This window comes from Geotrypetes seraphini, chromosome 1 (genome assembly GCF_902459505.1).
Source record: "Geotrypetes seraphini chromosome 1, aGeoSer1.1, whole genome shotgun sequence".
NCBI classification, from domain to species: domain Eukaryota; kingdom Metazoa; phylum Chordata; class Amphibia; order Gymnophiona; family Dermophiidae; genus Geotrypetes; species Geotrypetes seraphini.
Window position 1 is genome coordinate 236,832,090 of NC_047084.1, and position 16,826 is coordinate 236,848,915.

General features: G+C 43.3%; 1 protein-coding gene across 2 annotated transcripts in view; it reads left to right on the forward strand.

Annotated features, from left to right (window-relative positions):
- CCKAR (cholecystokinin A receptor) overlaps positions 1–16,826 on the forward strand; it is a 71,930-nt gene that overhangs the window by 42,847 nt on the left and 12,257 nt on the right. Inside the window, exons 1-2 of one of the 2 annotated variants that reach the window (XM_033948021.1) lie at positions 2,460–2,848; positions 3,786–4,037. In XM_033948021.1, coding sequence (XP_033803912.1) covers positions 2,707–2,848; positions 3,786–4,037 — 394 coding nt within the window. In that variant the 5' untranslated portion in view covers positions 2,460–2,706. Of the gene's footprint in view, positions 1–2,459; positions 2,849–3,747; positions 4,038–16,826 lie in introns of those variants that run through there. The other variant, XM_033948031.1, reaches the window with a different exon arrangement.

Genomic DNA, 16,826 nt, shown 5'->3' on the forward strand with positions numbered 1-16,826 from the left:
CTAGGACTTTAAGTATCGTGCAGCCACTCTCCACTTTAGCCGTTATATCAAACCAAACCATTTGATGATCGCTACTTCCCAGGTGAGCACCCACTCGGACATTAGAGATACTCTCTCCATTTGTGAGGGCCAGATCCAATATCGCTTTTTCCCTCGTGGGTTCCATTACCATTTGTCTGAACAGAGCCTCTTGAAAGGCATCCACAATCTTCCTACTTCTTTCCGATTCCACGGACGGAACATTCCAATACGCATCCGGCAGGTTGAAATCTCCCAACAGCAGCACCTCCTCTTTCCTTCCAAACTTTTGGATATCCACAATCAGATCCTTATCAGTTTGATGCAATTGAGTCGGAGGTCTGTAGACTACACCCATGTAGATAGAAGTTCCATCTTCTCTTTTCAGAGCGATGTGTGCTTCCATTCCACAGTAACTTTCCCACGCTGCTCCTTATGACCCTGGGTAAGGCACTTAATCCCCCCATTGCCCCAGGTACATTAGATAGATTGTGAGCTCACCGGGACAGACAGGGAAAAATGCTTGAGTATCTGAATAAATTCATGTAAACCGTTCTGAGCTCCCTTGGGAGAATGGTATAGAAAATTGAATAAATTTAAAAAATAAAAAAATGTACACCACACACTAACATAATGTTTCTGAATTTTCTCTAACGGGGTGCATTTGGGGGTGGATAGTCAGCATTACAGCATTAATCAACATGTCAGGCATTAGCGCATGGGCCTTTAGGGCCAGATTTTACAAAAGTCACTGAAAATTTGGTAGCTTTAGCCATCCTAAGCTGCCTAACTTAATTGGTTTAAATAATTAACCCAATTAAACTCATCCTAGGTCAATAGCAGCTAGTGGCACATAGTAATGCCAAAGCCTGGAAGTGGGCATGTTTAGTTGCAGTGCTGGACTTCAGTGTCACTATGCACCACTGGCTGTGATTCAGGAAGGACCCTGGGCGCCAGAAATGTAGGCCTGTAAACCGGCCTACATTTCCCATGCCTATGGTCCTTGGGAGCCGTGATTCTGCAAGTGGTGATCGATACTTGGCATGCACCACTTCCAGAAACAGGGCCTTACTGCCTATAAAATAAGTGTCGGTCAGGGCTCATGTTTAATGACTGTGCATCAATGGTGAGATTAGCGCGTGGCCATTAATTAGGAAAATGGGAAATTGGCCATTTTCCAACCACAGCATAAGTGGTCTTAGTGCAGGAAAGCCATGCGTAAGTGCCACGTTAATAATGATAATAATAGCAGTTTATATACCGCAGGACCTTGAAGTTCTATGTGGTTTACAATGATTAAAAAGAATGCTACAATTGAGTAGAACTCACATAGTTGGAGATTAGTGACTAACAATATATGTGAGCAGTTGTTGTGGGAGAGATTGTGTGGATCAGCTACCTAGGTAATTCAAGAACAGATATGTTTTTAGGTGTTTCCTAAATTCACCATAGTTGTTTGTATGCCTAAGTAATTTTTCCAGGTCTTTTCCAGGCCACTTTTGCTACAGCTTTAGTAAAAGGACCCCATGTGTTTCCTTTAAAATATAGCAAAAAAAATATTTTTTGTGTATTTTTGAAAAGAAGAATGCCTGGATGCTATGCATATCTTTTTAATATTTTCAAGTTTAATAGAGTTTGATATACTGCCCATAAGTGGATAATATACTGTGTGTTTTTGAACAATTAATGTGCCTACTAGAAGCTGCTGCCTTTGGATCTTGAGGGGTTCTGCAAAGGGTTGAAGGTTTTTTTTTTGTTGTTTTTTAAATTATTAATCTTTATTGATTTTCAAACTTTGACAGTGCCATACAATTAATTTAGATATAAACACTACAAAAAAGGCACTTTAAATACATAAAACAATCATTCCCCCCCCCATTAAGTTTTTATTTTCCCTTATAACTGGTTATATCTGGAAAAAAAATGTAGAGTACTAATTGGCAGGTTTAGGGGGTCCTTTTACGACCTATTGCATACTTATAGGCTGCAAGGCACTTAAATCACATTAATTTCTTTAGTGCATGCTAAATCTTTAGTACACCTGATATAAAAGGACCCCTTAGACATCTGATGAGCCCCATGGAGTGTTTGTGGTATATTCCTTCACAAATTGCCCAGGTTAGGGAAGTAATAATTTTGTAAACCTCAGCTTTTTACCCTGCAAAATCACAAGACCTTAGGCAAGTTGTCATATAGGAAAGTTGAAACAGGAATCTCCTTTCTGAGGCTAGGATACATGTTTTGCACTTTGTCTATTTATGTTCTAGCTAGTTTGAGTAGCATGGAATACTATAGCATTAGATTAGGTGGTAGCTCATAGAGCACCTCAAGTTGTACGTGCCTGTGGAAAAGGAATAAACGCTGCCAGTATGTAACGCAGGAATACGTAAATCCCGTTTATAGCCCTATCACTCGCCTAGTTCCAGAGATGGGTGGAGCTAGAAGGTGCAAGAAGAAGAAAAAAAAGACGCCTGTATGTGAGTGTGTGTATTTTCGCGGGCTTCTGTATGCTGCCGGATTGAACACGCTCCTTATGGCACTGCACGTTGGGAACAGAATATACTCCTGAACTGCTAGAGAAAGACCTCTGCCAAGCTTTTTCCACCCCAGGCTTCGTTTGAAAACTTTGAATGAACAGACGGGAGAACGTGAGCCTTGCGGGTTTCTGCTTAGAGAGCAGCTGTCAAAATGCAGAGAACAGAAGCCACTTACGACTATCTGCCCTCGAACGAGACCGACTATTCCGATCTGCTGTGCGAAATCGTCACGGAAAACGGAACTTTCACCTGTCTGGAGAACTCTCACCGTAACACGGCGCTTCCTTATGCAGGTAGAAATAGGATTTGCACGCCGAATAAAAGGCAAAGCCTTATGGGAAAGGTCACTTGTTAGTGCATATTTATCATGATGAATTGTTCATACCGGGATCCTCTCTTGTGAGATTATACCTGGAAGACAGGTGTGAGGCTCGCAAAATTAATAAAACACTTTTTTTGGGGGGTAGGAGAGACTAGAACACGCTCAGAGGAAAGGCAGTGGAGGAGGGGGGGGGTATTTGCAAGCTTAAGAAAGGTGGGAGAGTGTGGCGCAGTGGTTAAAGCTACAGCCTCAGCACCCTGGGGTTGTGGGTTCAATCCTACGCTGTTCCTTGTGACCCTGGGCAAGTCACTTAATCCCCCCATTGCCCAGGTATATTAAATAGATTGTGAGTCCATCTGGATAGACAGGGAAAAATGCTTGAGTACCTGAATAAATTCATGTAAATCCTTCTGAGCTCTCCTGGGAGAACGGTATAGAAAATTGAATAAATGAACTGGAGCAGAATTTTTTAAAATTCATTTATACATTCCAGGAAACGTTTGAAGAAAAGGTTATTTAAAAAAATATATATTTACTGAATCATCTCTGAATTGTAGTGAATATATATATATTCATGTTTTCCCCTTCATTGGACAGTACAGTAAGTTAAGGGCTCCTTGTATGAAGCTGCGTTAGCGGTTTAACGCACGTAATAGCATGTGCTAATTTGCCAGCCGCGCTAGCTGCTACTGCCTCCTCTTGATCAGGCGGCAGTTTTTCGGCTAGCGCGGGAGTTAGCGCGTGCTAAAAAGGTGCGTGCGATAAAGCCGCTAATGTGGCTTTGTAAAAGGAGCCCAAAATGTCACACCTGAGAGCGTTTTGCTCCCTTAGATTGATACAAAACAATCGCACATAAATGTCCACTTGGAGGTCCTCGCTTCCTGGTTCTTCATTCTACTGCTTTGCAGATTTGCACCAGACGGTCCGGATCCTGCTCTATTCCTTGATCTTCTGCCTCAGCATCCTGGGGAATACCCTGGTCATCACAGTACTGATCCGGAATGCAAGGATGCGGACGGTCACCAACATATTCCTGCTCTCCCTGGCTGTCAGTGATTTGATGCTTTCCCTCTTCTGTATGCCTTTTACCCTCATCCCCAACCTGCTGAAAGATTTCATTTTTGGCAGCGCCGTTTGCAAAACAGCCACATACTTCATGGGTAAGTCTTACTATTTCCGTATCCCACAAATGCTAATGACAAAACCGCCTGGAGTAAATTGTTCAACAGTACTAGAAAAATAAAGAACCCCTTTCTAAGTTGTTACCTAGCATCCAGGAAGTTTTGTTAGTATCAGTTTGCGGCTTCTAGCAACGACTTTGCTAGTTATAAAGTTATCTCCATCTCCTCATGCACGAGGTGAAGTGGTGTGCGCAGAGATAGCTTCTAGAAGTCACATATCCTAAGGGCAGCTACCATCCTTTACATTTGTGTTCGGCTAATGTGTAAGAAAGAAAAGGTTATATAGGTGGCTTATACATTGTTCAGCCACTGAAAAGGTCTCAGCCCAACCAAGAAGAGAATGATGTGGAGCCATGACACTTACAAGTTATTCCACACTTTCTGTTTCATTTCATAGCATTGAAACGAAAAGTGTGGAATAACGTGTAGGTTTCATGGCTCCACCTCATTCTTTTCTTGGTTAGACTGAAAACTTTTCAGTGGCCCCTTTAGAAGGGTGAGAAAGACAAGAAAATAAGGTCTTAACGTTTTGTGGTGGGAATGTGGTAACAGACCTAGGTGACTGATCAGTACTGCTGGATTGTGAATTAAGAAATAAGGTTTCTGCTGGTTATTACTAAGGGCTGCTTTTACAAAGGCGCGCTAAACCGCCAGACACGCTAGCCACTACTGCCTCCTCTTGAGCAGGTGGTAGTTTTTGGCCAGTGCGGGGGTTAGCGCATGATGAAAAGTCACGCGTGTTAACCCCGCTAGCGCGGCTTTGTAAAAGGAGCCCTAAATCTTGGGGAAAATGAAATGAATTTTGCATGGATCTTATTTTAAGCCAAGGTAACCTAATCGTTCTAAGTGTTCCAAAGTACAAAAATAATTTTACGTTAGACTTTTGGTATGTATGCTGTTTGACCTTGGGCAAGTCACTTAACCTTCCATTGCCCCAGGTACACAACTTAGGGCTCCTTTTATTAAGCCACGCTAGCGGGGTTAACGCGGTTGACGTTTCATCACGCGCTAACCCCCACACTGGCCTAAAAACTACCATCTGCTCAAGAGGAGGCAGTAGCGGCTAGCGCGGCTGGCGGTTTAGCGCGCGGTATTACGCGCGTTAAACTGCTAGCATGCCTTTGTAAAAGGAGTCCTTAGATTGTGAGCCTACTAGAGACATATAATGTGTGCAGTTTACAACTAGTACCAATACAGAAATGAGTAGTAGTAGTAATAATAATTGCTAATATTACATTTTAAATCCTATACTCAGTTATGTTTCATAGTGCATGTAAATAGCAATAACACATAAAGCACCTAATATTAAAATAAAAGTTAAAAAAAGGAAACATTAAAAACAGGAGCCTAAAACGGCAATACAATCATATTATCATAAGACCAATAATGCATGTGATAGCCATAAAACATAGAACAGCAAATGTTAAAAAAAAATAAAGAAAATTAAAATTAACCATGTGGCATGATGAAGGAGCCGATGGCAGATTGAACTGGGTAGAGCAAAGTGAAATGCAAATAAGGAAGATAGTGTGCGTGAACTGGAGAAAGAAGCCCAAGATAGAAACAAAATGCTCTGAAAATAGGGATGTGTCAAGTATGAAATAGTAAAGACCAGAAACTGTAAAACCTTTATACATTGCTAGTGACAGATAGTAAACCTAAATTAAAAGCAAGCATTAAAAAAAACAAGGAAACCTCTCAAAATAGGAGAAACCAAGAGAATAGAAAGCCCAGGCAATCCAAATATGAGCAGTGATTCCTTTGTCAATTGCTAGTTACAAATGGTGAACACAGATTGAAAGTCGGCAAAAGAACCCCCCCCCCCCCACAGAGAGAGTACTGATGGCTGATGGGTAGCCTCGTTTCTCAAACCTTTCAGCCACCTGTTAAGCGTTATTTTCCAAGTCTGAATCTTCATGACTCTCACAAATTGTGAAAATGGTAAACTCTTCTTCAAGGATGGATTATGGTAACTGGTGTAGTGTAAATATGCGTTTTGATCTGTAGGTTTGTGAAATAAACTAGTAGTGAGATGATAACCAATTTTACGGATGAGCAGATCAAAGAAATTAATTTCTTGGGAATCCACATTAATTTGAAATGTCAAGTTGGGGTCTCTAGTATTGAGCCATTCAAAACGGATTTCTAATTGTACACAATCACCCTGCCACAAAATGAAAATATATATAGGGCTTGTACAAACGGATATTTTCCTTAAAAACATGTTCTCTAAGGTATGTTGATTCAAAATGGCTACATAAAGATTCAATAAAGAATAAAACATAAAAAAATGAAACAAAATACAATAAATGAGATACAACACTAGAGTGAAATAATTATGAGTGCTCTGTTCAAAACACCATCTAGACTCAGCAGCAGCGTCTTGTTAAGGTATGAATAAAGATTGGCCACATCTGGAGCCATGGTTGAACCCATGGCTGTACCGGTGACTTGCTGATAGTATTTGGGATCAGGAAGGTGTTGTAATGACTGACTATCTTCCAAGGGACCAAAATTAATGCAGAATACTACTGTAAGTTGCTGTGCTGATTAATGGAGGCATTGAAAGAAAAAAGGACAGGGAAGCTGCGGAAAGGGGTTCTCTTTTTGCAAGACAATGCACCTGATCAGGAGCCTGGCAAAACAATGGCATCCACCCTACTCACCAGACCTTGCTCCATCAGACTATTTTCTGTTTCCAAACCCTTAAAAAAAAGAGTTTGAAAGGACAATTTTTTAGTGATTTGGAGGTGATTGCAGAAGCGAAGAAGTGGCTGGACATTAGAATATTTTTTTGGAAGGGTTACAGAAACTTCAGACATAATGTGCCAAATGTGTTTAACTTAGGGCTGAATATGTGGAATAACTTGTAAGTTTCATGGCTTCATGTCATTCCCTTCTTGCTTGGGCTGAGAACTTGTCATCACCCCCCCTTGTAATGTATCTCAATGTGCTTATGTATGTTCATTATTAGGTAATTTAAAAAATAATAATGCAAACTCTTAGGTATTATACAACCATGCATTACACAAATACAGAATTATAGGGGACTGCAATTCATAACCAGGGCTTCCATATGTAAAAGACAATTGGATTATTTATTGCTTGATATTCGGCAGCTCTTTCCAGTGCCACAATGAGCTATTTCAGCACCTGCAGCACACTACAAAAATGCATGCTATCCAAGTATCACTCCAGTCTCCATTCCCTCCTCTCCACAGCAGTGCCAGAAATGCTGTTGTTTTATTTTGTCCAGCCCCCAGATCACCCTTGGCTCAGCCTCATCCTGTGCAGATACATTTTGGACTTCCACTGAGCTGTCTGATTCAAACGTATCCTTTATCTGGCATGAAATTTATTTATTTAATTCTTTATTCATTTTGAAAAACTTTCAATAAGTGCAATATAAGATAAAAACAGTTTATATTTTAAGATCACTTAATATTCTATCAGAAACTAATTCAACTCCAATATTCCACCCCCCCCCTCTAGTACCCAAACAATTAACTTCAATTATAAGAAAACAATGAATCATCCCCAACCCCCTCTTGGATGTGTATATTCAAAGAGAAAAAACTAGCATGAAATTGAATTTAAAAAAAAAAAAAAAGCACATATGTTGTTCTCACCTCACAAATGTCCCCATAGAAATTAGCAGGAAATAAAAATACTGGAGATACCTAGAGAACCCATTTTTATTACTTATGGTAACGCTGCAGACCCTCTCGCTCACCAGTTTTAAACACTGCCTTTAGCTCATAATGCAGAGACTCTTTGATTATAAGGTAATGATTTACTGAGCAACAGAGAGCTCAATAGGAGGGGTGGATTTTATAAAAGAAGCTACATTTCAGTGTACTTGGGAACCTTTTTGGAATACCCTGACACCAGTGGCACGTAGCCGCCTGCTTAATTGTTCCTGTCTTCCTATTGCTTTTATTTTTATTTCTGTATATGTTGGCTCCCATGTACTGATGTATTATAGTTTCTTCTAGGGTTTATTTTTGGAAGGAGGACCTGGGGTGGGGGTGGAGGGGTACTGTTGTTATGGGTTTAGGTAGTTGGTTGTAGTAGGGTATTTTATATAATCTTTGAGCTTGTATTGCTGTCTTGTATGCCCATTTTGTCTTTTTTCTATTGAGCTCAATAAAATATATTTGATGATAAAAGAAGCTACAGATCAGCGCTAACTGCTATTCTATAAAGGGCACTCCAGTTGAATGCTCTTTAGACTGAAGAATAACAGAGCTGATTCTTGCATCCAAATTTGGGTATTTTCGCCAGCGGAAATTTAGTATAAATGCCGGTGCCTAACTCATGTAATGTAACCATAGGCACTAGTTAGATAAATTTGAATGAAGAACACTCGTTTCAGACGCATTTCGTTTCAGACGCAATGGTCGGAGTGAATGGTATAAAGAGGGATTGGGAACCTTGAGAAAGCCCTTAGAACTACACGGGCGAAACATGTTGGTGATTTGGTGATTCTACCCCCGTTGAGTAGCGTCTTTTGCACAGCTAAGTACTTTTAGTGCATATTTATTTAAATGAGTTAAATTATAACTATCAAAAATAGTTAAAATATTTATTGCACTGGATCTGATGACGAGTGGGAGCATAAAGCCCAGCACAATGAGAGCAGTTTGAGTGCATGGTGGCCCGCTGAGGACCAGTAAGATTAGTAAAATCTAGAGAATGAAGCACGGCATAATTGTGAGATAAAGTCTTACATTTGATCAATTTGGGTGCCTAACTCATGGCATTTGGACACAGAAATGGTGCTGTTCTGTAAAACAAACAAAAACAATACTGCAAAAAAATGTACAGGGTACAGGAATTTATTAAAATCACAAAAACAAAAGACTGAAAACAAAGGGATCCTTTTACTAAGCCGCGTTAGGGCTTTAACGCGCAGAATAGCTCGTGCTACATTGCCGCACACACTAGACCTTAACGCCAGCATTGAGCTGGAGTTAGTTCTAGAAGCGTAGTGCGCGGTAATTTCCTGCGTGCACTAAAAACGCTAGCGCACCTTAGTTAAAAGGAGCCCAAAGTGTGTAGACTACATCAAAAATATATCCAAAATAACTGGTCCCAATAATCCTGTGGACCGAACCTGACATGGTCCGTGCTTCGAAGAAACACTCCTTCCCCAGGGGTCCCTATGATAGTACACAGAGTATCAGAAAACCAGATTGCTTTTGGTCTATCTGATCTACAGATTGCAGCACGCAGTACAAGAGCGTTTCCATACCTGTTTACTACTGATTTTGGTTTACCCTATCAGATTATACTTGTTTAAATGCTGGCACATGTATGTTAGCCATTTTAGAAACATATATGTCTACATTTTCTGACACTGTCACAAAGCCCAATAACTACTACTACTACTACTATTAATTATTTCTGTAGCGCTACCAGACCTTGGCTATGGGAGGGGTGGTGGTAGCGAGACAGGGAGAGACTATGGAGATTACTTCTCCTAAGCTCTCCAGTGAAGAACTACATAAAGAAATTTTTTTTCTAAAACCTAGACAACTTAGGGAGCAAGGATAAATTCTGATGTTGATCTTTGCGGACATAGACACGCAAAGGGTTACCATATGGCTCCAGAAAAAAAGAGGACAGATTGAGACATCTGGGTTTTACATCCTTTGAAAGTAATGGAAGTAAAACCTGGATACCTCAATCCATCCTCCTTTTTCTGGAGCCATATGGTAACTAGAGAGCTGCACGGGAACGGGGATGACGGGAATCCCGCGGGACCCGCGGGGATCCCGCGGGTTCCCCCTTTGGGTCACGGGGATCCCGTGGGGACGCCCCCTAGGGTCGCGGGGATCCCGTGGGGACGCCTCCGAGGGTCGCGGGGTTCCTGCGGGGTTGGATCGCAGCGGGGTTGGTCGAGCCGCGAGGGTAGTCTCCTTCTCCTTACCTGCCCTGTCGCAGCACACATCCGAACGGAAATCTTCCCGATGTCAGCGCTGACGTCGGAGGGAGGGCTTAAGCAAAGCCCTCCCTTCCTCCGACGTCAGCGCTGACATCAGGAAGACTTCCGGTCGGCTGTGTGCGGCAGGGCAGGTAGGGAGAAGGCAATGGCGTACAAAAGAAGGAGGAGGGGGCGGACCGCCCCGGAGAATGTGCACAGCCGGTCAGATCCCCCGATCGACCGACAACAGGCCCGGCCGACAAATCTCCCTGCCCTGTAGCCGCGAATCTAAATTACCTCTTACAGCAGCTTCACTACTCCAGCTGCTGTAAGAAGGTAATTTAGATTCGCGGCTACAGGACAGGGAGATTTGTCCGACCGGGCCTGTTCTGTTGTCGGTCGGATGCAAAAGCGCCACAAAGGTGGAGGCAGGGAGGGAGGAAAGGTGGAGTGGAGAAGAAAAGACGCTTAAGGGGGGAGAAGGCCGCTAAAAGTACTGGGGAAGACAAAGGGGTGGAAAAGAACGCTGAAAGGACATGGGGTAAACGGGAGAAAGGGGGGGAAGGACCCTGAAAGCACTGGGGAAGACAAAGGGGTGGAGAATGCCACTGAAAGGACATGGGGAAGACAGAGGGGGGAGAAGGCTGCTGAAAGGACATGGGGAAGGCAGAGAGGGGAGAAGGATGCTGCCTGACAGGACATGGGAAAGATGGTGGGGGAGAAGGACACTGAAAGGAAATGGGGAAGAGGGAATGGGAAGAAGACGCTGGCAGGGAAGAAGACAGAGGTGCCAGACTATGGGGGGAGCGGAGGGAAAAAGATGGGTGCCAGACCAATTTGGGAGGGGGGAGAAAGGGAGAGGCACAGTAACAGAGCAAATGGAAGACACAGAGAGAAGAGAGGCAGTGGATGGAAGGAATTGAATGAGAACATGAAGAAAGCAGAAACCAGGCAATAAAGGTAGGAAAAAAATTATTATTATTTTTTTTTTTTGCTTAAGGATAAAGTAGTATATTAGTTGTGTTGATAAAAATTTATAAACATTAGAGGCTCTGGTAGAAACCCGTTTACAAAGTATGTATTCTTCCCAATTAATATTTCCAAATTAATAAAGTCTTTTTGCTTATTTTTAAATGGGTTTCTACCAGAGCCTTTAATTCAGTAGCATAATTAAATGAAATAACTATTTCTGTAGTTTATAGGGACAGGCGGGGACGTAGAGGATTCCTCGCGGGGACGGGTGGGGACGGAGGGATTCCTCGCGGGGACGGGTGGGGACGGGTGGGAGTCCTCACGGGGACGGGTGGGACTTTGGCGGGGACGGGTGGGATTTCTGTCCCCGCGCAACTCTCTAATGGTAACCTTAGGCATGCATTCCCCTGCATGTTTTTTGACCTCCCCCCTTAACCACAACTTAACCATTAAGCAAAATAAGCATGTGCTTAGGACACCAAAGGAAAGGGGGCACCAGAGGGATTTTTTCTCCTAGCTATCAAGACCTTATCTCTTACACTGCTGTCTGCCAAACCCTTATTCAACATGAATTTCAGTGTTTTTCTAATCATTATAAATATACTAGTGTTTAAGCCCGTTACATTAACAGGTGCTAGAGTAGATGTCTGTCTGTCTGTTTGTTTTTTTCTTTGTCTTTTTCTCTTCTTGGACGCTGTCTGTCTGTAATTCTTTCTGTCTGTGTCTCTCTCTGGCCCCCTGTCTGTCTGTCTTTCTTTCTGACTCTGTCTCCCTGGTCCCCTACCTGCTTGTATTTCTCTGTTGCGGCATGCCTGCCTGTCTCTCCGTGGCCCCCTTCCTATGTCCATAGTGTCCCATCCTATGTCCTTAGTGCCCTCAGTGCCTCCTTCCTATGTCCTTATTGCCCTTAGTGCTTCCTATGTCCTTAGTGCCCCTTACTATGTCCTTAGTGCCTCCTTCCCATGTCCTTAGTGCCCCCAGTGCCTCCGTCCTGTGTCCATAGTGCCCCCAATGCCTCTTTCCCATGTCCTTAGTTCCCCCAGTGCCTCCTTCCCATGTCCTTAGTGCCCCCAGTGCCTCTGTCCTGTGTCCTTAGTGCCCCATTGTCTCCATCCCGTGTCCTTAGTGCTCCCAGTGCCTCCTTCCCATGTCCTTAGTGCCTCTGTCTTGTGTCCTTAGTGCCCTCAGTGCCTCCTATGTCCTTAGTGCCCTCACTGCCTCTTCCTATGTCCTTAGTGCCCTCACTGCCTTCCAAACTTTGTCCCACCCCCACCCTCCGAAGCCAGCCTGCCTGCTTGCCTCCTTCCCATCCCCCTGTGCAATTATAACCCTTGAGCAGCATGTTTCCATCTCCCCCCTGCCACTACCGCTGCCATGCAGCCGACCCCACTGACCCTCCCACCGCAAGACGACCGATGGGCCTCCCAGCTGCGGCAGCGTCCGCAGTGCTCTGGGTGCGCTGCTTCGCAGCCTTCTGCTACCCTGATTTCCTCTGCCACTCTCTGTCTCTGATGATGTCATCAGGGACACGGCAGAAGAAATCGGGGTGGTGGAGGGCCGTGAAGCAGCGTGTTTGGAGTGCTGTGCACGCTGTTAGAGCTGGGAGGTTTGTGGTTGTCTCACGGTGGGAGGTCAACGGGTGCGCGGGGGGGCGATGACGACAAACTGGGTTACAGGAAAGCAGAACCCTAGGTGTGCATGCGCACTCCTACCTGCCAGGGACCTACTGATCACGGAACACGCAAGTGGGAGTGCGCATGTGAGCTTAGGGTTTTATTATTATAGATACAAAAATGTTTTGTTTCGTACTACAATATTTCTCGGCAATTACTGAGTCATAGTACGTTGTCAGTTAAGCAATGAAAAGGCCATGGAGCACCATTGTTAGCATGTGCTTAGGGCATCATGTAGCCTTAATCCAGTCCTGTTCCCCCTCCATCGCCCCCTTGTCATTGGCATGTTTGAGTTTAAGACTTTGCAAAATTGGGGTTTAGCTGTATATGCAATGTACATGTCTAAATGCCAGGTTATGCACATGCTTATGTTTATTAAGAAGTTTATATACCACACTAATATTTAAGCCCGTTACATTAACGGGTGCTAGAATAGATGTGTAGACTTTTAGCACAATGGGTCGCTGAGGCGTTTCTTTCTTTCTTACTTTATGTTTTTTATCTCTCTCCCTGCCACCCTTTCTTTCTGTCTCTGTCCCCCTGTGTGTCTCTGTCTCTTCCCTGGCCCCCCTGTCTTACTGTCTCTCTTCCTGGCTGTCTGTCAGACTTTCTTTGTTTCTGTATCTTCTCCCTTCGTGAGTGTGGGGCAGTTGTAGGCGCACAAGCACACTACTTCCGGCCATGAACATACGGAACACGCAGGTAGGAGTGCGCATGCGCCGCTTAGGGTTTTATTATGTAGTCATTAAGCCCGTTACATTAATGTCTGTCTGTCTCCCTCCCACTGACTCTCTCTCTCCCTAGCCCCCTTTCTCTGTCTGTCTTTCTGTCCCTCTCCCTGCCCCTGTGTCTTTCTTTCTTTCTGTCTCCCTCCCTCCCGCTGTCTGTCTGTCATTTTTCCTCATTTCCCTGTGCAGCAGCATTTCCATCCCACTTTCCTCCTATCCCCCCCCTTTCCTGTGCAGAAGCAGCAGCGGTATTTCCCTTCCCCTCCAAGTCCCTGTATAGCAGTAGCAGCATTTTCCCCCACCCCCCTTTCCTTTCTCTTACCGCGATCTGCTCTTCTCTTACCTGCTCTGTTCGGCCCCTCCCCCTTCTTTTACTGTCGTTGTTCTGCTGATCTGGCCTGCTCCTGACCCTCCCACCGCCGACAAACCTCCGGGCTCCAGCCGCATAGGCAGCACTTTAAACACGCTGCTTCGCGGCCTTCTACTGCCGATTTCCTCTCCTGCGTCTGTCTCTGATGTCATCAGAGATGCGGCAGAGGAAATCGGCAGTAGAAGGGCACGAAGCAGCATGTTTATAGTGCTGCCTATGCCGCTGCAGCCGGGAGGTTTGTGGAGGGTCAACGGGTGCAGCGGGGCTGCTCTCCACCACTCGATTGCTGCCACTGCCCCACAGGGCCGCGAGTGTGGAGCAGTTGTAGTCGCACATGCGCACTTCTTCAGACCACGGACATACGGAACATGCAAGTGGAAGTGCGCATGCGCGGCTTAGGGTTTTATTATAGAGATAACAGCCTAACAGGATCCAAGCGGTTTACAATACATAGTTTATATTCATCACAAAAAGAACTCCATTAAAATAGAAAAGGAAAGATTAAGAGCAAAAGTTAAAAAATTTTTTTTTCATAAAATATCATAGCAAACATCTCAACAATAACAATTCTAATGGTAAAACAATAAAACAATCAAATCTCAATGAACCATAATTAATACATACAGCTAAAATTTTTCCATTACAAAATTAATCATTACATAAACACAGATCACAGTCCCAAACTCTGTTCTAAGTTGAGAAAGCCAATTGGAAAAAATGTGCTTTTAAAGGAAACACACTGAGGGCTTTTAAAGTACGCAACACACACACAAGCCGTTGTATGGAAACATTTTTAGCTTTTAGCACAGTGTTCATTCCACTAATTGACAGCCTTCCAATTTTACTATAATGTAGACATGAGTTAAAACAAATCTAACAATCCCATTCTCATTTTTTTCCCATTACATTAGAGGATGACAATTTAAACAATTGTTCTTATTGTACAAATTGTTAATCTTACCTTCTCACTTTCTGTGATATAATAGGAACATTTTTATCATCATGGTGAGTTTATTTATTTTTATTAATGTATGTACGCTATAATAATAATAATAATTTATTCTTATATACCGCTAAAGCCATAATAGTTCAAGGCGGTTTACAATAAGTGCTGGACAATCAGAGAAATAGTCACAATGTAAAATCATCAAATACATGCATAGAGAATAAATGCTATAAGTATTACCTGTAGATATATTCCACTATATACTTTAATCACTGCATATGTGAGAAAACCTATCCAGTTTATTTACATTGTGACGAATCAGAGGATAGGTATAGAGAAAGCGTCCAACCAATTCAAATCTTGGGCAGGTGAGGACTTATGTATTTCCAAGTCATTTAGGGCCATGTATACTAAAGTGTAGCAGGCACTAATGGGCTGCATTGCTCATAGGAATACTCTTTTGGGATCTTGCTAGGTACCTGTGTCCTGGATTAGCCACTCTAAGAAACAGGATACTGGGCTTAATGGACCTTCAGTTTGTCCCAGTATGGCAACTCTTATGTTCTTATGAGGGATCATGTGGCAATTAGCACATGCTAAGCTTTAATAACCATAAAAACATAAGAATTGCCGCTGCTGGGTCAGACTAGCTAATGCGGTGGCCCTTAGGTCAAAGACCTCTATTTGAGCCTAGCCTTACTTGCATATGTCCTTTTCCAGTAGTATCCAACCTTGTCTTGAATCCCTGAAGGGTGCTTTCCCCTATAACAGCCTCCGGAAGAGCGTTCCAGATTTCTACCACTCTCTGGGTGAAGAAGAACTTCCTTACATTTGTACAGAATCTTTTCCATTCTAACTTTAGCGAGTGCCCTCTCATTCTAATCTAATCTAATCTTCCATTTGTGAGTCGCACAAATGGAAGGGGAAAGAAGGAGGGGAAGAGGACATGGAGAGATAAAAGGAGGATCTTAGACGTAAGGGAACTGAGATAGATAATTATCAAAAAGAGAGTCTTCAGGTTTTTTCTGAATGTAGTGTAGTTTGTCTCTTTCTTTGGAGAGGGTGAACAATCTCTCTTTCTCTACTAAGTCAATTCCCTTCAATAACTTGAATGTTTCGATCATGTCCCCTCTCAGTCTTCTCTTTTCAAGGGAGAAGAGGCCCAGTTTCTCTTGCCTCTCGTTGTATGGCAACTCTCCCAGTCCCTTAACCATTTTTGTCGCTCTTCTCTGGACCCTTTTGATAAAGCGGTATATCAAATTTTTAAATAAATCTGAAACCTAGTAAAATGTCCTTTTTCATGAATGGCAACCAATGTTGGACGCAGTATTCCAAGTATAATGGCATGATAACCCTTTCAGATCTGTTTGTGATCCTCTTCTTCTTAATCATTCCTAGCATTCTCTTTGCCCTTTTCGCCTCTGCCGTGCATTGCGTGGACGGTTTCATTGACTTGTCTACAAGTACTCTCAAGTCTCTTTCCTAGGGGCTCTCTCCGAGTATAGCACCGGACATCCTGTATTCGTGCATATGATTTTTGTTACCGACATGCATCACCTTGCACTTATCCACGTTGAACCTCATTTGCCATTTCGTGGCCCATTCCTAGAGCGTATTTATGTCTCTGTAGGTCTTCGTAATCCTTCTGTGTCTTCACTACTCTGAATAACTTTGTATTGTCCGCAAATTTAGTCACCTCACTCGTCGTGACAATTTCTAGGTCGTTTATAAATACACGTTAAATACACGTTAAATACACGTTTATAAATACACGTTAAAGAGCACAGGCCTGAGCACCGAACCCTGCAGCACTCCACTCGTGATGCTTTTCCAGTCCGAGTATTGTCCATTTGCTCCCACTCTCTGTTTCCTATCTACCAACCAGTTTTTAATCCATGTGAGTATATCACCCTCGATACCATGGCTTGCAATTTTTCAAAGTAGACATTCATGCAGAACCTTGTCAGATGCCTTCTGAAAATCTAGATATACGATGTCGACTGGGTCACCCTTGTCTATGTGCCCATTTACTCCTTTGAAGGAGTGCAGTAAGTTTGTCAAGCGATAAATCCCCAGGACCAGATGGCATCCATCCGAGTCTGACCTCGGTACCAGGAAAGATGGCAGAGGCGCTGATAAAGGACTGCATCGTT